Source organism: Tasmannia lanceolata, unplaced genomic scaffold, assembly GCF_043159265.1.
Source record: "Tasmannia lanceolata isolate RefF3 unplaced genomic scaffold, GAP_Taslan_0.1 ptg000020l, whole genome shotgun sequence".
NCBI classification, from domain to species: Eukaryota; Viridiplantae; Streptophyta; class Magnoliopsida; order Canellales; family Winteraceae; genus Tasmannia; species Tasmannia lanceolata.
This window is the reverse complement of record NW_027518697.1, coordinates 4,771,718-4,798,338: the sequence shown is the minus strand read 5'-3', so window position 1 is coordinate 4,798,338 and position 26,621 is coordinate 4,771,718. Positions and strand designations below refer to the sequence as shown.

At 37.5% G+C, this 26,621-nt stretch overlaps 1 protein-coding gene across 1 annotated transcript; it reads right to left on the bottom strand.

Annotated features, from left to right (window-relative positions):
- Positions 1–8,414: 8,414 nt before the first annotated feature.
- On the bottom strand, positions 8,415–24,905 carry LOC143854897 (peroxisome biogenesis protein 3-2-like). Its single transcript, XM_077365027.1, has 7 exons — positions 24,520–24,905; positions 24,185–24,334; positions 23,763–23,962; positions 23,420–23,544; positions 15,236–15,363; positions 10,657–10,896; positions 8,415–8,984 (listed from the first exon to the last, which is right to left on the bottom strand). Exons 1-7 carry the CDS (start codon positions 24,531–24,533, stop codon positions 8,726–8,728), a joined length of 1,116 nt encoding a protein of 371 aa, XP_077221142.1. The 5' UTR covers positions 24,534–24,905; the 3' UTR covers positions 8,415–8,725.
- Positions 24,906–26,621: the final 1,716 nt, after the last annotated feature.

The window sequence follows — 26,621 nt, the reverse complement described above, 5'->3', positions numbered from 1 at the left end:
CCTCGAGCTCAAAAACACATGTGGCCCCACATTTTCTGGGACCCAAAGCATTTATTTGAAAGGCCCTTCCATGGATAGGGTGTGCACCAAAAATCAGTCCTATAAGATCATCCTAACTCTGCCATTTGTGGAGGAAAAAATGGTTAGAGACATGGACACAGTGCCTGTCCATTTTTCCTTCTACCTTTGATTGGGTTAGGATGAACCTATAGGGCCCTAACCCGACCTATAGGAGTGCCCTTGTAGCTGGTTTTTTTTGCAAGAGCGCCCTTTTTATTTTGTAGCTGGTTTTTGCAAGGACGCCCTTCATTCTATCATTCCTCATTTTTATGTGAATTTATTAAAGGGATTTATCAGGGACCAACGGAGAAGGCATTCCGCAGCTGGGACGTTGCATATGAGAGTATCCACGTCAGAAATAAGACAAAATATGCTAAAAAGTGAGCCTGTGTTATACAATTTTATATGTAAAGGGAAATGATATTTCCACCCATTTCCCACATTGTTCATGCCATTTTGATTGCCTAAGGGGATGTTTGGATCGTGGGAAAGATCTTAGGGCTTCCTCCCCCTTTATTGCTTTACTTATTTATTGTTCTCTTTGTTTGGTTTTTCTCTTTGATTTTGCCATAGTAGCATATGGGCTGTCCATCTAGATCTTCCCTTTGGTTCTTTTTAATGAAATTGCTACTAGCATTAAAAAAAATTCCATAGAAAGTTAGGTTTCAACATGTTTTCATTGGATGGTTTTTCTACACACCAAAAATTTTCCCTGTTTTATAGAAAAATTTCATTCCTAATAAAACTTGGATCGGAATTTCTCTTTCCATGACATGTATTTTTCAAGGAATTTTTTCTAACATATTTTTTCCCTAGATCCAAGCAACCCCTAAATCCAGCATGTTCACTCCTTTCGTTGTCTTTTATTGAAAACAATTTATTTTCAGGAAACCCACCGACGCGTTGGCTCTTCGGCATAAAGTCATGGGTTTGCTCCCTGTTGATGAGCCCCCGACTTACCTGATACACGTGGTGAGTGGGTCGTTGCGTGTATCCGTAGGGACTAGTCCTACTCCCGAAGGGGGTGGGGACATCCTACCTCATCAAAAAAAAAAAAAAATTATTTTCAGGAAAAGACAAACAAATGGAGAGGGAGATACTGGAAAAGGAGGTATCATTTGTCTATTTAATAATCCATACAATATAAAAAGCAATATATCATAGATAGTAGTTAAAGTGTCATATGAACTTCCTAAGTGGGGATTAATTTCTAGTGACTTGATTCACTCCAATACAAAACCACGAGGGAGTCTCTTTTCTTTTGACATGCTTAGAATATCCAATAAATTAAGTTGATGTCAATGCCAATATGACGTAGTTTGTTACTTACTCTTATCATGGAGTTTTTAACTCTTAATTTAGAAGAAAATGGGATAAGAGGAGCAAAGAAAAACCAAAATACAAGTCAAATGGGTAGAGAGTGAAACTGCAACGCAACGTTATGAAGTAGATTTTTTTAAGAAAAGGATGGCCCAAATGTTGCTTTGGGAGAGACAAATGCGCTTCTCTTAATTCATTCAATTCGGCTGAGGTGGTTGTTCTCTCCTGCAAAAGCTAGCCACAAAATGGCTTTTCCGTGAAATTGCCAAGCAAATCCCTTGAAATTGATGGCAAGACTGAATTTGCAAATTTCACTCAGATGTGAATGGCGGAGCCAGGAATTAACAGTGTGGGGGTGGGGGGGGGGGGGGGGGGGGCATGGCCACTAAACTAGTTAGGCATGCATGTATAGCCACGCACCCATAAAAGGAATTTTGCAAGTCATGGGAGGGCCCCGCAAGCTATATGTGCCTCCGCCCCCGGATGTGATGACTCTATTTGTAAATAAGACTGCTTTTACAAAGAAGGCAAAGCAATTTGAGTTCAATAATTAGTTTTGGACTTAAAAATCAATTCTTCAAAATCTAAAACGAACAGGGCATTAGAAAGGTTTTGGCCATGTTTGTTTTAGATTTTGAGAACAGATTGCGAGTCCAAAACTGATTATTGGAATAAAAATTAAACGTAGTTTTTGGATAAATAAATAAACATGCTTAAATCATGATAATAGGAATAATGAAAAAAAATATCTACTTAAAATGTAACATGTTCATGACCTCACACGTGTGTACACTAGATATAACGCGTATACTGTTAACTAAGCTCAATAATCTGAGCCGTTCATGCAACCCAACTTCGTCCCTCATCAATGTTTATGTGGGCTCCAATGGTGTTGCCTGATAGCATCTGACCCACTTTGGAAGATGTTAAGAGCCGTGTGGACCCCACCATTTCTTATACTTCCATCACCAACAACAGATGGCACATAGAGAGAAGAGATAGATCATTACCAAATGTAGAGAGAGAGAGAGAGAGAGACTTCACGAGACTCGGAGAAGCAACTAGAGACATCCCTGACAGTCTCCAATGATTTCATTTGTCTAATCGCAACTAAACAGACGTTTTTTATGATATGGCACCCAAAACCCAAGTAAAACCCTTACAAAAGCTGGGCTTCTGTGTAACCAAACAATGCTTATTAAAAATACAATTTATTTTCCATTTGGTTGCACCAAAAATAAGGAAAATCAAAGTTAAAACTTAAAAGCTTGGTTTGAAATTTCGGTTTCAACATATATTTCGGACCTAGCCGAAATCCCGAAATTTCAGCTTTAATCCCGAAGTTTCGGTAAAGACGTGTGAAATGTCGATTTTTTGGGCCAAAATTTTGATAATTTCGGATGAAATTTTGTAAAGGAATAAAAATTAATATTTTTTTTTGAAATTTCGCTAAAATTATCGAAATTTCCGAAATTTGGTAAGTTTCGGTAATTTCAGATTTCGGTCAAAATTTAAAACCATGGTTAAAAGGACATAGTTTTCTTTTCCGAGCATGGTTTGGTTGACTTCAGTATTCACATGACAACTTTGCTGACCCTGAAATTTTCAAATGCAAACTTTTCCCTCAGAGAAAAAAACAAAAAGGAAAGTAAATAAATGATCATAATAGTGTAAACAAACTTGAGCAGTCCAAAAAGGGATCCTACTATACCCAAATGAATTGTAACAGATGCGAAGATCCATGGGCAATAATTGGGTAGATGTGAAACCTTGGGATGGTAGATCAATGCAGACGGATGCACGTAAGGGACGAATGGGAGGGAGCTAGGATATGGAACTTCAAAGGAAATGTTGATGTTTTCTCAAGAGGGTGTGGACACGTCAATTGCTCAGATGACTTTCTTGATTTACAGAAAGATAGGTGGTGGTTGCTTATTTTCCAGTAATTTTTTTGGAGAGACTTTTCCTTCTCCTTCAATAAGAAACTTTTTAATCCATGATTCACAATCAATCAAGGGCCAAATCAACTCCTTGGGAAGACTTTGCATTCCCACAATGGTCTGCGACCACCATTCACGCACACCCACTTAAGACAACTGTCATTTCAGTAAGCGGGATATTGTGAACCACTTGATGAACCCACACCAATTGAATCACCAATGTAGTTGATGTGGCAGGCTCACCATCCCACATCTCATGAGATTGATGAATACACCCAATTGGAAATCGATTTATACAAAATAAAACATAAAAATATAATTTGAAAATTTAATACGTGTCGATCTTCACCAATGGCCATAATCAGATCTTCTCCGATTTCAGGTCGATGTCTGATGACCACACTATCCAACAGGATCAAGACATAGTTTTGGATCCCATATGATTCGTTGACACGTCATAAACCCTCTAAGTTATGAGGCCACCTAATAAAAAGAGAAAAGAAATTTCTCATTATTCTAGTACCATAAAATAATCATAGTGGTGTAAACAAGCTCGAGCATCTCGTCTGCTTTTTCCATTTCTTTGCTGCCTAAAGAAAAAGGCGACTACCGCCTTCTTGTACTAGAAAATAATCGTAGTAGTATAAACAAACTCAAGCACCTCCTCTACTTTTTACGTTTAAAGGCATCGTAATGAGGTAAAGAGAGTTTATGGGTCAGTTCTAAAAACTAGTTTTGTCTCAGACTAGACCATGTAAACAGTAAATCTCCAATTTTACAGTCAAAAAGATCCCGAAAGAAAATAAAATGATACTGTTTTCTATGTATTTCGCAACTTTCCAAAGACAAAGATCTAAATTCAGATTCGGTTGCTTATCTTTTCTATGGCATCTCTCAGTGACCAATCACATCAACCTTTCATATATAAAAAAAAAATCACCCAACAATTTATAGGGCCATTCATGTGTTAATTTTTAAGAACATTGAGGAGATTTTCTTCTTGCAAGGATACAGAGGGAGATAAGCCACGGGAAGCTCTCTTCAATCCAAATATAATTGGTGGGTAGAATTATATTTTGCTTGATTCTGTTTTATTTGGATTGAAGGGAGCTCCTTCTGGTTATTTTCCCATACAAGTTTCAGTTCTAACTATTTGATCATTGATGTTTCACTTCATCATCATGGTGGTAACTGGTAAGTGGCTATTTTCTCATACAAGTTTCAGTTCTAAAATTTTGTGTTCTTATCTCTGTCTCTCTCTATTTGTGAAGCTTATCTTTGTCTTCTCATGTTTATCCTCAAGTCTATCCCTTAATTTCTGTTCTTATCAGAGCAGGTGGATAGCCATTAAAAAAATCAGAGCAGGTCGATCGATGCATTTTCATATGAGCATAGCAGCTGAAAAGAAATACAATGGGACCCACATTATTAGGTGATCTAAACCATTCATTTGTTGTGCCCCTGACATAGGTATGAATATCCTAACCCTCCAATCTGTGGAATGTTTTATATTGTCGAGTCCCATTTTAAGCCTCACAAATCAAAGGTTATGGTCACCATACGGAGGAGATTTTTGGGGCAATGCCTATCAACATTGGGAACTCAACAAATAATCAAGAAATGAATGGTTTAGATCATCTGATAATGTGTGCACTATTGTATTTTAACTCATAAAATAAGTGGTTTAGATCACCTGATAATGTGGCTCACTATATTTAATGTCAGGACTCAACAAATGAATGGTTTAGATCACCAAGTGATGTGTGCCCCACTAATTAATGGTTTAGATCACCAAGTATGGGTGTCCAATTGACTTAACAAATGAATGGGAGAGGGAGAGACTTGAGAGGACATGAGAGAGGTGTGAAATGGCTGAAAAATAAGGAACACAAAAACTATATTTTGAGTAGCAGGACTCAACAAATGAATGGTTTAGATCACCAAGTGATGTGTTCCCCACTAATGAATGGTTTAGATCACTAAGTATGGGTGTCCAACTGACTTAACAAATGAATGGGAGAGGGAGAGACTTGAGAGGACATGAGAGAGGTGTGAAATGGCTGAAAAATAAGGAACACAAAAACTATATTTTGAGTAGTTTTTTCATTTCCCTGCTTTCCATCTCCTTCTCACCTCTCAGCCTTCTCTCACCCTACTAACTCCTTTTTTGTTTCACAGAATTAACAATAGGCGCATCATTAGCAAGGTCTAGGAAGATAAATGTTTTGGCCGCTTTATATTTCTACTGTTCCATTATTTTTCCAAAGTGAAAATCCACATTTTTTTTTTTACTAGCCCCGAAATTTACCCTGGGCGGCACCTTGGATTTTTTAGATGAAAGAAAAAAGGATCAATTACTGTTGTATGCTGGAGAGTTGAAAAAATGACGAGAAAATGTTGAGTTTTGAAAAAACACTAACAAATGCTACTTTATTAAAAAAGAACTTTTTAGGATGAAAATACCCATAACCTTACTTTATCTTTCTCTTCTTTGTTTTTACACTTTATCTTTCCGGCCATAGAAGCCTTCTTCTCCGGCGATAAAAGCCTTCTTCTCCGGCGAAACATCTTCATTTCTTCGGCATATGCTCATTTGTCTTGAGAGGTTAGAAGGAGTTCTCTAGAAATGCCCCTTTCTCATTTTCTTTTTCTTACTCAAAATATCCAAAATCTCATTATCTTTGTAAGTATTTTTCCTTTTCTAGTGGCTGTAGCCAAAATCAATTGCCCAAAGAGCTTTTACTAGGCAAAAGGATAGTGGAAGCCAAAATGGTACTCGAAGCAAAATGTAAGTTTGGCAAAAATGATAGTTGAAGCCCAAAAAATGCTAGTTGAAGCCAAAAAAAAGTTACTCCAGCCAAAAATGATAGTCGAATCCCAAAAATGATAGTCGAAGCAAAAAAAAAATGATAGTCGAAGCCAACAAATATTTCTCGAAGCTAAAATATATTAGTTAAAGACGAAAAAAGTTCCAAATGTTACTGGAATTTAAAAGTTTTAGTCGCAACCAAAAACATGTTAGTCAAAGCAAAAAAACCAGTTATTCGAAGCCTAAAAAACTTTAATCGAAGCGAAAAACACAACGGCGAATGTTACAGGAAACACATTTTTCACTTCGACCAAGTAAATTTTGACTTCGAATATCCTGTTTTGGCTTCGAGTACCTGTTTTTGCGTTGAGAAGAAGATGGGGAGATCTCTGAAAATAACTAATCATTTGATGTCCATTGGATAGCACGAAAATGATGAACATATGACTTTGCCATAGCATCTCTTTTACAAGTTTAGAAGTTAAGAGAGGTAGCGGAGTTTTTCATTAGCCACAGTAACACAACAAAAAATTATCAAAGGGGTTTCTCAACATTGCCATAATCCAATTTCTCCTTCTCATCTTCCAATTCTATTTTATTCCTCTGCTCACATGACGATATAAACACTGATAGATCGGTGCTCTTGGCTTTCAAGAAAGGCATAGTTGTTGATCCTCAGAATCACTCAGGACAAAGGAGCATCTGCTGCCAGAGAAATGAGATTTTTCGCCGGAGAAGAAGGCTTCTATCGCCGGAAAATCTCGTTGTTTCACACAAAATGTGTCGGAGTAAAACCTAGAAATGAAAGAGTGTAAAACCTGCAAGTAAAAGAGTAAAATGGTAAAACCAAGAAGAGAAGAGAAAGATTAAAGTAAGTTGAGGGGTATTTTCGTCCATAGCAACATTTCTTTTAATAAAGTAGCATTTATTTGTGTTTTTTTAAAACTCAACATTTTCTCGTCATTTTTTCAACTCTCCAGCATGCAACAGTAATTGATCCAAGAAAAAATTACTAGAGGGGGGCATCCCACCTTGCCTCAAAGCCCAAAAGTTAACACCACTTACAACGGATGTTTGGAATACCCAAAGCATCACATCTAATAGCACCACTAGCATTAATAGGAAGATCCTTCCACCAATTAAATGCCTTATTACATTTTCTTTTGCAAGCATAATTTGCCAAGTAGTCAGCAACTTGATTGGCCTCTCTAAGGCATGAGATATCCTAGGCTTTTTAGCACTAATATGCAGGCGGAAGTAAGAAGAATGTTGGATGGACTCATACCAAAGCATCCATCTGTATAATAACTCCATTTTGAATGAAAAATCAGCCTTGTTAGCAAGAAAGGCTGCTATCCAAGTTACTTGGATGATCTAGCCCCTTGATCAAGGGTAATGCATAAGACATCCTCTTGGTGGGATATTCAGCACAGAGATAGAAATCCTTGGGCAAGTTGTTCCCATGATTGGCTATCTTCCTACTTGGATAAATTTATCTTGAAATTATTTTCCTCACCTTCTAATAAAATTTTATCCAAGAACAACTGTTGACATGAACAGAGGATAACAACTCCATCCAAGGACAAAATAAGCTTCCTCTTGCTAAGTTTTCAGAATTAGTATGTACTGTCTCAGACAAGAACAATCCTAATTTATGCATTCAACCTAGTAAAGTGAGAGCAACTGAAATTCTAGATGAGGAATGGGATTTCACTTAACCCGGGCTAAGATTGCCTACGATTTAAAAAAGAAAAAGAAAAAAAGGGCTGAGTTTGTATGAGCATCACAACCATTCGAGGCAAAAGTCTTATTCAAGGTCTATGTATCCTGCAATCAAACAGGCCCTAAGTTTAAGTTTTCTTCAAATTGCCCACCAATCAAAGCTCCCAACCACTTCTCCATTCACCCAAAAAAAAAAATATTTGCATTTGTGCCACATGTTTCTTCATGATCAAGTCTACTACCTAATCTCTTACATACAGTTTATTGTTTTTCCTAAATGATGATCTCCTACATAAGATGCTAGAAATATTTTGTATCAGGAATAGCATCTCATTAAATCAGGGCCACAACTTTCTTTTACTTTTGGCGTCCAACTCCAAACAGCATGGTCACTACTACTTAAATACAAACAAAGGGAGTGCCACATCACAAGCCCATCTACCGACTTACATGACACATTACCAATAGCTAACCCTCACAATTCCAAACCACATACCCACAACTACAGAATAACTACCTTACAATTTACAACTACCCACAAAAGTAATAAAATTATGCACATCTCAAGCCTCAACCCACCAATGGACGAGCATTGCCAATAGTCAATGTAGGTAATTTAGAAAGACAATAATATTGCCCCACACAAAACTACAAATAGACAAATATTTGAATCATGCTGCCTTAAAACAAAAAGAGAAAAAAACCAAACAAACAAGGGCTTTCAATCCTACTATTTCCTTAATTTTTGTTGTAATTTGAAACCTCCCTACAAAGGCCTTTAGTCCAACTTTTCTAGCATGTAATTAACAGTCATTAAGTTTTGTTGGAGCCCTGCTAGAGGGTGTCTTTTGTTCCTCTCTAAAGACTTTTTAAGTTAACAAAACAAAGCCATGTTTGCATAGAGCAGTGTATAGAACAGTTCAACTTCTGGCAAGCTTCGAATTATCTGAATAAACTTGTTCCGGCTCGGTTCCTCAAGCAGGGACGAACCCAACTGCACAACTCGCGGCAAGAGCTTGGCTAGCGGAACCCCTAACGATGGTTCGCCTCCTCCCTCCTGCAACCCAATGTCCTCCATCAACGCATCCACCACATTCTTCAAGGATATCTTCATGATGTTCCCGAAATCAGCACTGTAACAAAAATGAGCACAAGAAACATGGGAAAAAAATTCTGTTAAGATTTACAGAAATTAGCAACTAAACACAAGTCAAGTTTTGAAGAAGACCATTGGTTTAAGAAAATATCGAACCAAAATATTTAAAAAAAAATCTTTTTAGGAAACAATTAAATTTAACACTACAAGTTTTGAAGAAGCCCATTGGTTTGAACGTAGGAAGTAAAAATGGCCTCATTTGGACATCAGGTGCTCTTGGATTTCACTTTCTGGGGTTGTGAGCATTGAGCGTGTAAGGATTGGGTTGAGGGATTGGCAATTCTCCTTGTAATCTCTTGTGCTTGTTGCTCATAGTGGAAGATGAGCTCACTCCCATGGATGGAGGAAATCTTGCCGAACCACGTAAAACACTTGTGTTATCTTGTGGCTGGTGGTGTGTTTACGATTTCCACTGTGTATGTTTAGTATATATCGTGGTAAGACAGAAAATTTATTTCTACAACCCACAAATTGTCCTTTACCACTGATCATAAAAGTGATTTTCTGTGTAGTAGTTCTCAAAGAAAAAAGGATCTAAAACCAAAATTGAGATTTAATATTGAATTTACCCAAAATCACAAAATAATTTAGAAAATTTGGCATGGGAAGTTCTTAATAATAACATATCAAGAAATTAACTAGCCTAAATTCTTCAGAAAACAGTGTAGTGTAGCTTGAAGAGTCACACTGAGATTGCACAGAAAAGAAAATATTAATCAGTAAAAAAATTCACACAAGATTCCACTGAACATAAACATATTGAGAGTGGAAATTACACCAAGAGAAATACATATTTTCGAAAAGGAAAATAACTTTCTAAAACACCATCACACTAGGATTTAAAAATTTTCCTCCAACTAAAATTTTTTCAACAGAATTTAAAAAGATTTAACAAAAACGAAGAAGCTTTTGGCCTATGAATTTAAAAATAAAGTGATATAAAAACTTCATAAGCACCATAGAATTAGCCCAAAAAGTACCATAATAGAAACTTCATAACAAAAAAATAATATATTTTTTTTCAAACAGGTAACTTTGGGTATTATTTAAAACATAACCAAAATTTGTATGAATTATGAAAATCAAATTTTCATTGAAAGGAGAAAGAACTCGAATAGTCTATTATAGCCCCCCAAAAAAATTAAATAGAAAGATATTCAATAAATTCATTTTTGGAAAATTTATGTGTATTATTTGAGATGTTTATGTTTTTATGAACTCTTCCCTTATTTATTAATTATTTTACAAAGACGATGTACACAACTACACACTCCTTGCTCCGATACTGACACCCATCTGACACTTCTCTCATTGGCTGTTACAATTCCAAAAAAGCTATCAATTGCCGATCAGAGAAGTTTAAAATAAAGAGATGAGAGCCAATATCGACACGAGGGTGGATACATCTAACTTTTACGAGGTGTTCTGTACTCGTAAGCCTCCCTTCATGATACTTTACACAACTCTTTACTTGTTGTAAAGTTCTCTTTTATTAGATACTTCAATCCATGTTCCAAACCAGTGCTCGATTGTCTGTTGTTTTTCCCTAGAGATCTCTTCCCAAACAAAAGAAAACAGATCTTGGATAATGGCAGGGTTCCATTTTTGTAAAAGTTTTCCACAGCAAAGGAAAAAAATGATATATCTACCTCGATAGAACGGCACGTGTCTCTGCCATGAGTTGCTCAAGTCTACTGATATCTGGAAGCACTGATGAACCATAAAAATCATTGGAGGATGTGGCTGCCAGTTGTCTGTATATAATGGCATTTTCAGGTAACAAGTAGGTCACCCAGTGATGTGGGCCCCCCATGCTCATGAATGACTCCAGTATCTGAATGATAGTTTTGCGTAGTCGGGCACTGTTGAAAGGATCCCTCAACTGCTTTCTGCCGTGAAAATGACCACAATAAATAATACAACTTGATGCTGGCATGCATGCTTATACAGATATATTATGATATGAGGGTGAATTCCCTGTTTTCTATGACATGCTTATACAGATATATTATGAAACAGAGAAGTATTTAATACAAATATAAGGGAAAATATTTTAATATATAATAATATTAAGTTAAATAAAAAATTCTGTTAAAAAACTCTCTAGATAGATCATAGACTAGCCCCAGTCAACTCCCATTTACCTTGGGCAAATTATCGTCCGAGGCCGAATCCAATTCAAATCAAAACTCCTTTAATTTACTCGAGTTAATGAAAAATTGACCACGTCAATCATTGACTTGCTTGAGACGACCTCCTTTTACCTTGGGCAAGTTCTCGCCGGGGTCTTACCATCATAGAAGCGCGTACTTTGGTGCCCATTTTTTCTGGAGGTCTTGGCTGAACTGAAATTAGAAGCGACTAGTTTTGAGCTCATTCGAGGAAGGAGGAATTTTAAAACACAAACAAATGATATGAGGGTGAATCCCCTGTTTGGTATGAACTGGGAAAACACTGTTTGCCACTTGCTTGGACATGCCTTCTACCATTTTCCCATAAGGCTCCGTTTCTTTCGACGTAAAAATGGACGTAAAATTTGTTTTATGTTGTAAAAATGAACACAAAACAAATTTTATGTCCATTTTTACGTCAAAAGAAACAGAGCCTAAAGAAAAGATATGAATTAGCATTTTAGTCATTTCCTCCTTCATCTATCCATTTTGCTCTCTTTTCTTTCTGCTCGGCCTGCATCCCCATTCTTTGCTTGCTGCCATTTCCAAAATTTCCAACACTGCCATTGTAGTCACCAACGCCATCACCAAATCATAGTTTTTTAAAAAAATGCATCCCTCTAAAAAATGCATCTTTGCTTCTTTTCTTTTCTTTTTCTTTTTTTTGAACGGTAAAAATGCATCTTTGCTCCTTTCAAGTGGGGAAAGAATGAAAAATCTTCCTACCCCTAAGATTGTAAAATATTTCAGTTCCATCCTTCCAATATTTTAAGCATCAAGCCATTTCAAACACTTTCTGGTGATCGCCATACAAGCCATTGCCATTGGGGCTTCTTGGATGTCTTGAACCAGAAACCTAACAGTCAGTAGCACATTCACTAATACACTACGCTAACTTTTTCTTGAAAGGAGCCAATTGAAACTGATTCCTTCTGTTAAAGTATAAAAGATAAATAATTCCTTTCTCCAACAGCTTAAGCTTTTGGAGAAGTTGGAAAGTTAACATGGCATCAGAGCCAAAGGTCTCGAGTTCAAACCTCCTGGATAGCAAAAATCCACATGCGATGGTCGGCCCAAAGTGGGACCACATGTGCCACGTGTTTGCCAAGTGAGCCACACGTGCGGGGGAGTGTTAAAGTATAAAAGATAAATAACTCCTTTCTCCAACAGCTTAAGCTTTTGGAGAAGTTGGTAAGTTAACACCTTCAATATTCAGAAAAACAGCAGGTACAATCGACCCAATGAGGATACAAATTAGAAAAATTAATGCATTGCATGTATTAAAAAAAATAAGTATTCAACCTTAATGGCCAGTGTGTGATTTGCAAATGGGAAGAGGAATCTGCAGAATGTTGCCCTATTGCTACTTAGATTTGATCATCTATTTTGCGCTTGTTTGGGGTGCCTTGGGTTCTATTCCAAAGTCTAAAACAGTTATTTATTGTTAATGGAGACCAAAGGTTACTCAGAGGACTGCATACATGGGGAATGTGGTCCAGTGCTGTTTTCTGGTTGGTGTGGATAGAGAGAAATCAAAGAATATTTGAGGAGACAGAAGAACCTTAAGGAGAATCTTGTGGCAAAATTAAGTTTTTGATAGCTACTTGTCCCCAAGGTACTTCACAGAGAACATACCCCCAATGTTCCAAATACAAACTCTCTGGTCATCCACATTTGTCTAAAGGTCACTGAACCCCTAGATTCTGGACATTAAAGCCACCACAAAGGCAATCTACATGTCCAAAAAAGACTTGAGAAAAGGAGCATTCCACTCCACTCTACCTCAATCCTATGGAACGAAGCTCTAACACTGACCTATGGATCAACCGCTGCTCTGAATAAATCACGGAGCTCGACCCACAGAGGTTTATCCCCACACTAGAGGTCTTTCTAGAAGTGAACATGAGATGTTGGCCCTGAAGTGACAAAGAGAGCGAGAGGTGTCTCTCCAAATGGTTACCCTCAGAAGTCTGTACGTACCTATACAAAGGTCCCAAGACTTTCACCATATTTCTCAGCAAACACCTCCCTCTACAGATGCTCTTGTTCCTTCCCAAATCACCGCATCCGTTAGGCAAGAGAGCCCTATTCATATCCTGTAGCCTGTGAATGACCAAACCGCCAACAACTTTTGGTTTGGGAACAGACTCCCAACTGACTAGATGATATTTTATGCTTTCTTCCTTATCATTCCAAATGAACATTTTCTGTAACTGTTCAATACACCAGATGACACTTATGGGGCACTGAAAGAGACATAAAGTACAGGAAAGTACGCTATAACCGCCTTGATGAGCATGATCCTCCTCCCAAAAGGGACAATCTCTTTGCCAGTTTCTCTACCATCGGGTCCCACAGCCCTTGGGTAGCCACCCGATACAAAGAGGAAGCCCTGAGTATTGGGCAACGCCCCAACATGATACCCAAAAATTCCAGCCACTCTTCTAACATCACTCTCTTCCATTCTCACTTCCATCATCACATACTTGTTTATCAACAAAAGATGGTAAAGTTCTTGATAATCCAGGAACATATCAAGAAATTGTTGGCAAGTTGATATATTGTACCATCAGTAGGCTTGATCTAACTTACATAGCAATTATTGTCATTTGATTCATGTGTGCCCCAAGGACATCTCACATGGAAGTCATTCACCGCATCTTGAGAGATCTCAAGTCTAGTCCTAGTTGTGGTATCCAGTATAAGAATAACGAGCATGTTGATATTTCAGCCTACAAAGATGCAAATTGGGCTGGATCTCTTGATGACAGGAGATCAATGTCAGGGTATTGTACCTTTAATAGAGGTAAATTTGGTAAGGTAGAAAAGCAAGAAGCATAGTGTGGTGGCCAGATCAAGTGCAGAAGTTGAATATAGAGCACTGGCAATTGCAAGTTGTTAGGTGGTGTGGTTTAAGGTATTGCTTTATGACTTGTGCTCATGTACATAGTTCAATGCATATGTCCTATGACAATCAAGGAGCTACCCATATTTCCTCTAACCCAGTGCTTTATGAGATAAACAGCAAGCACTTTTTTTAAATCGTAGGTAAATATCATTAAAATAAACAGGAGCAAGAGAAACGCCAAGACTGAGGAGGTGTCGAAAAAGAAATGAAGCAACAAACTAAACAAAAAATAAAAGCGACAATACAAAAAAATGATAAGCGCCACAAGTGCCACAGGGAAGAAGCCAAACAATGAGGTCTCAACACTGTCGGTTCCATAACAAGCAAGCTAGTTAGCCTTGCAATCAAAAGTGTTGGATTTTTTTTATTGCGCCCCCAACCACATAATCTCTTCAATAGCAATTGCAAACCTTCAAGGATAGCAAACACCATCTCTCACCCATCTGACTACATTGAATGAGTCACCCTCAATGATAAGATGATCAAGCTGATCCTAATCCGCAAGTTGAATACCAACGAGGACAGCCCGCACCTCATCCTCATTAGAGGCCTGCTCGCCAATAGGGCCTGAGAAAACCCATCTAACATCCCTCGAAGAACTCATAAGAAGACCCCAGTGCTATTTGAGCCACGATTTCCAATGCTCAACCCATTGAAGTTTAGCTTTAGAAACACGGGAGGTGGATCCCACCTAGGGTGAGGGTGATCCTTGCGACAACTGCTAAGTCAGATAACTTCCTAGGACCTACAGAGAGAAGTTAATGAAGTACCCCTAAACACAGGAAGATTTATCGCTCATTGGACAACCAAAAAGAAAATTTGCCTACAAATGCTACACTCCTCAATATCCCTTTAAAGACTCGTGTTCCTTTCCTTCGATACTAACCATAGCAAATCCAGAAAACAAATGTTCCAAAGAACTCTCACCTCTAGAGTGTCAAGGAGAGAACTCGCACAGTATTTTTTTCTACAAAAGAAACAGGACAAAATATAGATAAATTCTGTTCTGCCTGCCACACCAATCAACATGCATCCAATGAAACAGCCCAAAAAAAAAAAAAAATCGGACACTAAAGCATTCTCATATGATGGGAGCAGGTTCATCATTCAAAACAAGAGGGGGAAGTGGACAGTAAATATTTTACTTACTCCTTGAGAACTTCTGTTGCCGCTCTCTCAATGTTCTGAATCAAGGAGTTCATCCCATAATTGGAAAGATAATCAGCAGTTGCTAGAAATTCATGCTGGCCATGCCTGTCAAATGGGTCATTTTCATCCTGCATGACCAGGATACAGCCAGCATTAATGACATGACATGTCAAAAACAATAAATATGGAGTGGAGCAAGAAAAAGACACATGACAATATGATTATGGAGCCTTAAAGCTTGCAAAGTCTATATTATACAGGATTTATTAACCACACATTATCATCTAGCACCAAAGCCTCACAGTGGTCAATCTTTCCAATAGGTCATCAACGAATAATCTAAAGAATTTGCAGAATCTTAACTAGCTAGGAATCTTAACTAGCATGCTTTTACGTAATCCGTTGGTCCAAACAAGAAAATTTCTCAAGACATCATGAATGCATGTAATGCAGGGAAAATATCACACTAGCATTTATAGTAACAGGATAACCCTATTAAATAGAGAGCAGTCAGAAACACTGAAAAATGACAGAAAACATGCTCTATTGCATGCATACCCAATCACCCTTGGAAACGCACAACAATTAGCACTTCCCACATTCAGCTGAGAAACAATTCAATTTATAGCAAATTTCTATTTAAAAACAAAATGGTGTGCACGAAATGGACTGGCATTTGCAGTCAATCATCCGAGATCAATACCAAAGCAACTTTCAGCAAATGTACAAAATTGCGTCAGAGATCATCCTACTAAGTAGTTAAAAGAAGGAAAATACAAATTAACACGAGCAGATATGCAGTCCATAACACCTGCAGAGTGCAGACTGGCGAGAGCACCCAGTCACCCACATGCACAACTGCATCCATGATCACATGCAATTTGATCAGAAGAAAGTGAAAGTCGGGTAAAATCAAAAACCCAATAGGAAAAAGTCATCAACTACTTGTTACCCTTCCAAAAAGAACACATCAAAAAATGCATACATAAATATTATATATATATATATATATATGAGTTAAGTGAAGCTACACATACGTGTAGCTAACTTAGCTACACCAACGGCTTAAAATACAGTGGGCCCACATTATTTGGGTGATCCAAACCATTCATTTGATAGGCCCTCACATTGATAGGGTGTGCCCAAAAAATCAGCTCCATAGGATCATCCCAACCCTTCAAACTGTGAAGGCAAAAATTGATAGATTTGTGAAGGTTTTTACACGTCCAATTTTGCCTCCACAAATCGTAGGGTTGGGATGATCCTATAGAGCTGATTTTTTGGGCACACCCTATCTATGTGAGGCCCCATCAAATGAATGGTTTGCATCACCCAAACAATGTGGGGCCCACTGTATTTTAAGCCGTTTGTGTAGCTAAGTTAGCTACACGTATGTGTAGCTAAGTTAGCTACACGTATGTGTAGCTACACTTCTCTCTCTCTCTCTCTCTCTCTCTCTCTCTCTCTCTCTCTCTCTATATATATATATATATATATATATATATATATATATATATATATATATAGAGAGAGAGAGAGAGAGAGAGAGAGGGGGAAGGGGGGAAATGATTATGCGCTTGAAGGCCCAAACACATGGGTCCCACATTTTTTGTGATGATCAAAACCATTCATTTGCAAGGCCCCATCATAGATAGGGTGTGTACAAAAAATCAGCTCCATTGGATCATCCTAACCCCTCCAAAAGTGGAGGTAAAAAATGGGCAGATTTGTGGCAAACGGTGTCTGTCCATTTGCCCTCCACTTTTGGATGGGTTAGGATGATCCTTTGGAGCTGATTTTTTGTACACACCCTATCTATATATATATATGTAGAGAGAGAGAGAGAGTGAGGGCCAAAAACACCTTAAATTCTACAAGAGTCGTCTTTTCCTTCTACACTAAGGGTTAGCATCATTGATGTTTTGTACTAAATTCCATATTAATTAGGCCCGTGAAGAGCCAATTACATGCCTAAAGTAGATGCTTTAAGTAGTAAAATGTGTCTTTTTATTAAATTTGGCCACTAAAAAACCAGTCTTGGAGCCTTCTACGAAACAGAACACTAAAACAAACGGAACACCAGTACATCTCGTCTCATTGAGCCTTCTACGAAATGCCGAACGAAACAGTATTCATAACTAAGCCATAGTATAACTACATAGAGTCTGTATATATAGAAATGCATATTATACTCGGAAGAAAAAAGACAAATGAAAATTTTCCACATCACTCAATTGTCTCGTCTTTTTATTCCATTATCTGGACCCTTGTTGATTTTGGGTTTTTTTTTCTAAAGATACCTCTAAAATATACGGTTTCATCTCCCCCTTACATCTCCTTCTCTCTCATGGAACTTACCGTCATCCAATACACAGCGCGTTTTTCCTAGAATCTGACGTATAGATTAATAAAACTTCTATGAGGAAAGTTGAGTTGGGTCAAGTAGCAAGTTTCAATTTGGGCACTACGTCATCTGGCAAGCGATGAAACAATCTTTGAGCGCTAACATGAGGGACGGGAAATCTAGAGATGGAGAATTGGAAAGGTAGGGAATGGGCTAGTCAACTCCGGTGCTGGTCTCTTTATCTTCTAAATTACTTTGCTTGTAAAGCTTGCAAAAAAAATGTGTATATTTATTTTGTACACATGAGTTTTTGAAGGATTTGTGTAAGATGTGAGTGGGTTGGCAAATGATAGCTTCTCTATAGGAGTTGGCCTTTCGAGAACCATACGTTACAGTACGATAGGAAAGAAATTTTCTTCCTTTCTTTCTTTCTTTTTTTTTTTTTTTGAAAAGGTGTTGCAGATGGTGGATAGCCTCTACAATCTCTCCAGATCTTCAAATGATAGGAACTACATGGGAATTGCTTCCCTTTAGTTACTACTCAAATTCTCAAATGAAGCTATGGAGATTTGTGTCGTTTTTATTGTGGAGTTGGTGGAGCTTTAAAGACCTTGGAGGGAAAAAATAAGTAGGAAATGAAATTATAGAAGATTGATTACAACTTTAGAAAATTCAAATCTAATAAAAGCAAACAAGTGGAAAGAGCATTAAAATTGGTTTGGGATGTGAAGGTGAAAAGGAGGAAGAGAGATGGGAATGTCACAAGAAGAAATGCAAGAAAAGAGGGTGTTGGTGGGAGTGAAACAGCGGTAGCTTTTTGTTGAATAATTGTCACGTCCAAACATATCTCCAAATTTCTTTCGCCCATGATAGCATTTGAACAAGACTGGAGCCCTTCCTTCGAGGAAATTAGATTCACTATGGCATCTTGGGCTTTACAACACATGTCCTTTGCAGAATATTCAATGGACAGTATTATCAGAAATTGGGAGACAACATTGAAGGGTTCAGTTCATAAAGAAAAAGTGGTAGCAAGATGGAAACCTCATCCAAGGAATGTCACCAAACTCAACTTCGAAGATTGCTCTCTTGACAACCCAGGTAGGCAGGTGTTGGTGGCATTGTAGGGACTTCTTGGGTAACATCATCTGCTCTTTCAACAGCCCAATAGGCCATACCGACTCCTCTGATGCCAAGATACTCTATGATGTGGGCCAAAGGCATTAGTGACAGTCCCTGGAGACTTGCCTCATCCATTGATGAGATTAGAGATATGTGCTCAAATATTGTCTTTTATTAGGGGCAATTTTCTCTCCATTATTTTTCAGATTATTTTCTGAAAATGGCCTCTATGATTAAAAAGAAGGGATTACAAATTCACATCGGGAGGCGAAAATTGCCCCTAATTCAACTCAACTTGACAAAGCCTTTGTCCCAAATTAGTTGGGGTCGGCTAAATGAATCCTTTAGAAAAATTTCATGAAGAATGTGAAACGAATCTATCTGGCTCAAATCCTGCTCAACTCAACTCAACAAATCAAGCCGGATAGATTCCTTTCACATTCTTCATGAAATTTTCTAAAGGATTCATTTAGCTGACCCCAACTAATTTGGGACAAAGGCTTTGTTGAGTTGAGTTGAATTAGGGGCAATTTTCGCCTCCCGATGTGAATTTGTAATCCCTTCTTTTTAATCATAGAGACCAGTTTCAGAAAATAATCTGAAAAATAATGGAGAGGAAATCGCACGGCAAATTCAAGAATGTTAAGGAGCTACTGGTGAGATCACTATGCAGCAGCAGAGGCTGGAGAGGAAATCACCACTCATTTGTCATGTCTACGGATCTACGAGCTTTCACATTATAATCATCATCATGAGAGACATAGACAGAATAATTAGTTGCAAGGCATTTGCCTTTCTTCGTCTTTGCAAAAAGTGCCTTTATGTGTAGCATTTTTCAACTGTATAAAATGTACACAATACACATCTTAACATACTCTATATTAACTTAGTATTAAAGATTTATATATATATATATGAGGAAACTGTTGGTGAGCTTAAGCGCACCAAACTTATGGTGCGCTTAAGCTCCCCAATCACATGGGGGCCCACTTTTCTGTGGTGATCCAAACCTTTCATTTGCAAGGCCTTATGATAGATAGGGGGTGTACCAAAAATCAGCTCCATAGGATCATCCTAACCCCTCCATTTGTGGAGGACAAAAAATGGGCAGATTTGTGTCTGTCCAGTTCTGTCCTTCACAAATGGAGGGGTTAGGATGATCCTATAGAGCTGATTTTTGGTACACCCCCCATCTATGTAAGGGACTTTCAAATGAATGCTTTGGATCATCCTAACAAAGTGGGCCCCATGTGATTGGGCGCTTAAGCTCACCATAAGTTTGGTGAGCTTAAGTGCACCAACAGTTTCTCTCTCTCTCTCTCTCTCTCTCTCTCTCTCTCTCTCTCTCTCTCTCTCTCTCTCTCTCTCTCTATATATATATATATATATATATATATATATATATATATATATATATATATCGGAAAAGTGTTGCTACTCGGTCTTGTAGATAAGCTTATCTACTCGGTCGGATTAAATACAGTAGGGGCCCATATTGTTTGGGTGATCCAAACCATTCATTTGAAAGCCCCTTACCTAGATAGGGTGTCCACAAAAAATCAGACCCATAGGATGATCCTAACCCATCCACTAGTGGAGAGAAAAATGGGCAGATTTGTGAACAAACTGTGTCTGTCAATTTTTTCTCATTTTTCCCTCCACTGTTGGATGGGTTAGGATCATCCTATGGGTCTGATTTTTTGTGGACACCCTATCTAGGTAAGGGGCTTTCAAATGAATGGTTTGGATCACCCAAACAATGTGGGCCCCCACTTATTTAACCCGACCAAGTAGATAAGCTTAGCTAAAAGACCGAGTAGCAACACTTTTCCGTATATATATATATATATATATATATATATATATATATATATATATATATATATATATATATATATATATATATATATAGTTCCACTATCCCAAGAGGGGCGGAATTGTGATTCCAATAGGGAGGGTGCCTGCTTCAAAGAGGGTGGGAAGCACACTACTTACAAGAATCTGCTCCTATCTGGCTATCTTGCAAATTTGTGGTTCTAAAGTAGGACTGCAATTCTGAATGGATGGATCTGACATCTAAGCTTTGTAACCTTCAATGTCAGAACAATGCCAATAGAACAAGTAGTACATTTGAAATTGTGCTTATTGAAACAACCAGTGATCCAATTATGACATCAATATTGATAACAGGGAGGATAAAGTTTTTCTACATAATGCAATAGAATAACCATAACCCTTTGAGCTATATCTAGAATAAGGAATGATCATGAATGCATTGAAAAAGTCTCACTTCAACAAAAGTTAGATGAGATTTTTCAAACTAAACACAAGTTTGTCTTAGACTATACAAATCACTCTTCAATTGCAGGATAACAAAGCATCCAAGGATATCGCCAAGAGCACGGGATCCGTCGATGAGAAAAGCATTTTGGAGAAGAATGACAAGAACCAAAACAGTTGAAATTGTCGAAAGAAATGGAAGGGCAGTCAAAATAACATACAAAATCTTTGCTTGGGGGTGCATGTGGATCCGCAATTGATTCAACGGTTGCTGGAATTGGCTCTGCTTAAATGGAACCCTCTATGAGTTGCTAGTGGAGATACTCCTTTCCATGTAATGAAATTTAAAAGGTTTGGTGTAGAAATAAGGTGGTAAGTTTTCTCAGGAAAAGACATTCACACGGGATGTGTAGATAATGTAGATTTAGGAGATAACGACAGCCTTGGATGGGTAGAAAGGAATGCATATAGAAAAAAACGCATGTTTTGAAACTCTAGGAGCATGGGGATCTTAACACCAATACCATTCTTTATTCACCTTATAACCGAGGAACAAGTATTAGCTACTCAAGCAAATGCCTTGTCACATTCATGACAAGAAAGGGGCACTTTGTAATTTCAATTATAGAAAATTGTTTTTTGTTTTTGTCAATACAGTTTGTTGAGGTGCTTGCGCACAAACCATTTAGGCATAATTCCTTTGCTAGTAAGCACATTTGCGAAGTCATGAGAAGTACATTCTCCTTATCTAACAAAGTCATCCTCAACAATGGACCAACTTATGCTCCATCTATTTCAAATTCTTTGTAAGATCTCTCTCGTCGTAATCCAAGTTCATCGTGCGGATTTAAAACCAAGCTCATGACATCTAGGTCCTCTTTTCTGAATAATCCTGAATTTTCTCTATCTATTTCAACTCTCCTTTGCTGAATAATCGTGAATTTTCTCTTTTCCCTATACTCTTCCTTTCTCAATTTTTAACATTTCAAGCAAGACTACCACACAAGAAAGAAATGTTAGTGTTTTCTTTCTTTTTAGTCATAAAAGCGTCCAAGAAAAACATAGCATAGAATAAAAAGCAAGTGCCTAAGCATCACAAAAAACCAAACTAGATATTGCGTCCCCTAGAAACATAAATCTATCATACAGTGATACCACACTTTTTTTGCCACAGATTCACCTCTCTATGAATATGAGAAGATGGACATATAATGAGGTGAAAGTTCATTAACTCACAGTAATTCAGGCAAGGAACAAAAGGGAAAGCACACCAAGCTCAATGGAAAACACCTACCTAAAAACAAATAGAAGCATGTAAATCAACCAAAACCGAACTAAGAAAGCAAATCCCCCTACTTTCAAAATGCGGATGCGGGTTTGGCCAAGGCCAAAGCAAATCCTAGCCGACTCGGCATGATGTGGTCGAGTACTCGGTTAATGCAGTCATAACTCGGGAGAGTCAAAGGAGTTTTGATTAACTTTATAGGGCAAACGAGGACTCAGACAAGAATGTGGTCAAGGTAAAAGGGAGTCGACTCGAAGAAGTCCATGATGACACGGGGGAGTTTTGAAACTATGCCCTGCAATCATATCAAATATGTAAATAGCATAATTTTCTACTTGCTTTCTCACACCACCCACCTCTATTGCATGGAAAAAACAAAAACAACAGACAATGCAAAGGCCATTTACCTTATCAAAATATTCAACTGGCTTCTCCCTTATTGTGCACCTTCAATGTATGATACATGAATGGTAAGACAGTTTACGCGATTAGACATCTTTGCTACACATAGTTTCACATAAAGGAATGACAACTTGTCCAACGTTTTAAATTTTGGATTTGATCCCCACGGAAATGGAAATGTTTCAGTTTCGGTTGAAATACTATAAAATCACGGAAACGGTTCCAATCTGTCCTTTACATGATTAGGCATTCACTAGATTCTAGTCCATTACAACTGTTAAACTATAAAAGATAAATAACGCCTTTCTCCAAAAGCTTAAGCTTTTGGAGAAGTTGGTAAGTTAACAATAACATCTCTTATCATTAAAATTCCAAATGATTTGCCCATTGAATATATCATTACAATCAAGTCATGTCATTGGAAGTTGCATATCTCATGATTGTTCACTAAGCTAGTCAATCAGTCATGTTATTGAGACCAATTTGTTACACAAAATTTAACAACACCATCTTATCAGCTAACGCCCGGTGAAAAAATTATCCACGTTCATATCTGCATTTTCTGCATATTTAAAGTAAATTACAAGAAGGATGATGCCAAGACATAGGAAGTCGTTTTCAGAAGGAATGCACTCCAATCAGTTCAGTAAGGACCACATGTAACCAGTGTTAAAACCCAAATAAAAGATGAACAGACCCTAGATAAATATAACAAGTTTTACAGAGACAAAGAGGAAAGCCAGTAGCCTACGTGAGAGCTTCCCAACCCCCGTGCTGTATCGATGTAGAGATGCCTTCCTAAGATATTGACCTGAACTCTTACGTATAAGCTAAGCACTGTCATTGCCCACACGGACAAAGATATTCTGGTGAAACCTGACAAGCCAAAAAACAAAAAGAAAAAATCAACTTAACCTTAAAACTAGTATATATAAAGAAAGCTAATAGGCCTATTTATTGTAGAAATGCAATCAGCTATTTGTTGAAATTATGAGAAAATTTTCAATGTATATAATAATAAATAAATCCAAGCAGGCAAAATTAGAAACTAAATGAGAATACAAAGCAAAATTGAACATTAAACAACGACATACTAAGAATCTTTAGTCGTTCCCAGAGCTCGAGTTTCTCCTTTTGTGTGAGGGTGTTAGGCTGACCCTTGCCTTGCATTAGCCTCTCTGTAATATATGAAAGGTCCAACTCTTCGGATACCCGAGTACGCAAATAGTGGATTGCATAAGGCAATGTTGTTGAATCTGATATTCTCTGAATACTCTCAAAGTGGGTTTGCAATCTATCAACAAAAAAAACTTTAATATAGAGGAACCCATAAAACAAATCAGAAAATGAAAAACCTCAAAACATATCGAAGTGGGTTTGCAATCTATCAACCAAAAATTGATTATTAGTGTAAAAATTTAATATAGAGTAGTAAGAAGGCATAGAATATAACACAAATCAGAAAATGAAAAATCTCAACATATCTATTAAGAAGGCATAGAGTAGTGATCTTAACTGGGCCTTAAGGAGTTCATCAGCTTCAAGTTCTCTCTCCAAATCAAAACTCCTCTGTTTATGAGCCACATAAACCTTATATAAAACATACCCACTCCCTAGAATTCCCACTGAAACAAAAACCTTCCTTTTATGCCTTCTCCAAAAATCCCTGTTTTTAATATACAAACACCAAGTAATTTTTTAATATACAAACACCAAGTAATTCAAACAAAAACTCAACACAAAGGACCAAAATAAAAAAGAATCAAATCAATTCAAAAGACTCACATGAACAAAAATAACATAGAACCCATAAAAAAAAAAAGTAACATAGACAATTAAATACAAACTGACCTTAAAGAAAGCATGTTTTGATTTCAAGGAACCCAGAAATCCATGACTAAAAACCCATTTGGATTCAAAGCAAAAAAATATAGGGATCTAACAGGTACGAGCAGGGTAAATTGAAGGGAGAAGAAAAAGTTTTTCCCTCTCTCTTAATGGGTTTTGAAAGAAAACAGGTAAAAGAGAATACCCACTAGTAAAAACGAAGTTTTGGGGGGAAAAGATAAGAAAAGTTGAGAAGGTGTTATTAGAGCAAAGGAGCTTTTGAAAACCCCATCTTTGAAGAGAAGGTGAGTGCGGTGATTTTGTTTTCTTTGATTTTCCTTTCTAGAATGGAAATTTCTCGGATATTTGCTACCAACAAAAACATCAGGCCAATGCGGAAGGACGTTTCAAAGATTTTGTTCTTATATTAACAGAAATTTTTTGTAACGTAGGGTTAGAAAAAGCATGACTCGGATTGACTCGCTGAAATCCGAGTCGTGTTTATTCTACTCACTTGTTACCTTGCAGTAAATTCGAAACTTCAACCCATTTGGCTTTGTTTAAGGGAAATGATAAATTCGCACCCCTTGTAACGTGAATTGTAGCAGACTTTAACTCTTTTTTGACGACAAATCACTTTAACAGTGGTGCGAATTTATCATCACCCTTGTTTAACTTTAAATAGTGGAAATGCCTAATTTTTATACTATTATGGGGAAAGAAACTATGGAAAAACAATCCAATGAAGAAAAAATGGTAACATAAAAAAGGGGGAGGCAGGCCACGAGAACTTCACAGGAGATAATAAATTCAGCTAAGAAAAGGGAAAGAGGGTTCTTACTCTCATTCACTGATGATAAAGGACAGAGAAAGGCTGACAAGAAATCTGTGAAAGGGTACTAAAAAGGTGATTCTAAAAAAATGATTCTTATATGATGCATGCCCATAGTTTTTAAGGGGAACTATGAGCCGGTAGAAGTATAAGTGGAGCCCAGTTTTGCCCAGTGATTAACAAATTTCACTCACATCACAACATTCTACCCCTCCAATTTCTTTGTTTTCTCACTTTTCCACCTAACAAGCACAAATTTGAGGGTCAGAATTGGTTGACGAGAGTGGATCTTGATGTGCGTCTCATCCATAGCACATAAAATATCTTGATCATTGAAGAAGTGGGTGTACTAACCGATCATTAGTGATATTTTAAAGGAAATTGTAAATCCACTCCTTTTTCTTTCCCGGGCCACCCCCCTTCAGTGTAAAAAGAGTAGTCATAATAAATACACAAGAGGGGGAGGAGTTGGCCCTGTGGTTCAATGGTTGGCCTGTATCTCAACATTTCCAGCTTGCCTAGCCCACGAAAGAAAAGGGGGCGAATATATCACTTCCTGTAATCTTATCTCTTTCCACAGAAAGTCAAAAAGCACCGAAGCACTGAAAAAACAAAGGATTCTTATACGATGCAAGCCCATAATTTCCAAGGAAAATTATGAGAGAGTAGAAGTGGGGCTTACTAGTTCAATGAATGAAACTATTTTGCACTTTGGTCTTACTATATGGGTCTTGTATAGAACTCCACTTCTCTCTCATATGATTATAACCCTCCAATTGGTGGCCGTGAATACAGACCACTGCTTCTTTGTTTTCTCATCATCCATTCAACAGCACAAATTAAAAGGCTGATCTTTGTTAATGAAAAGAAAAAACCATAATTTAAAGTTCAACATTATACCAAAAATACATTAAAAATAGCAGAAAAATGAGAAGGGATTGTTGGAGACGATGGTTTTTATTTTGATAGATTCAGTGGTGCTGAATTTGACATTATCAATCTAAACACTCTATTAAAGAAGAGAGAGAGAGACAGAGAGTGAGATAGCTTGAATAGCCATAAATGCCAAAAAAGACCTCCCATATTTATTTCCTGAATGGAATCCCATTCTAGGAGTGTTAAAGTTAAGGTGAGTTCGCCCCATTATCCAAACATGGCAGCGCAAATATCACTAACTTACCGACACAAACACATTCATCACCTCCGATCCATAGAGGGTCAGGATCAACCCTCTAACATTCATATGAGAGGGTTAGGATCAACCTATGCAAATGATTTTTGGGGCACAACCTAT

What these genes read in the sequence shown, in the direction of transcription:
- LOC143854897 (XM_077365027.1), bottom strand. An exon ending in GATGAACTCCTTAAGGCCCA is followed by an intron (nt 23,963 to 24,184) that starts GTTAAGATCACT and finishes TTTTGTTGATAG; the next exon opens with ATTGCAAACCCACTTTGAGA. An exon ending in ACACGTGCCGTTCTATCGAG is followed by an intron (nt 8,985 to 10,656) that starts GTAGATATATCA and finishes TTTTTGTTACAG; the next exon opens with TGCTGATTTCGGGAACATCA.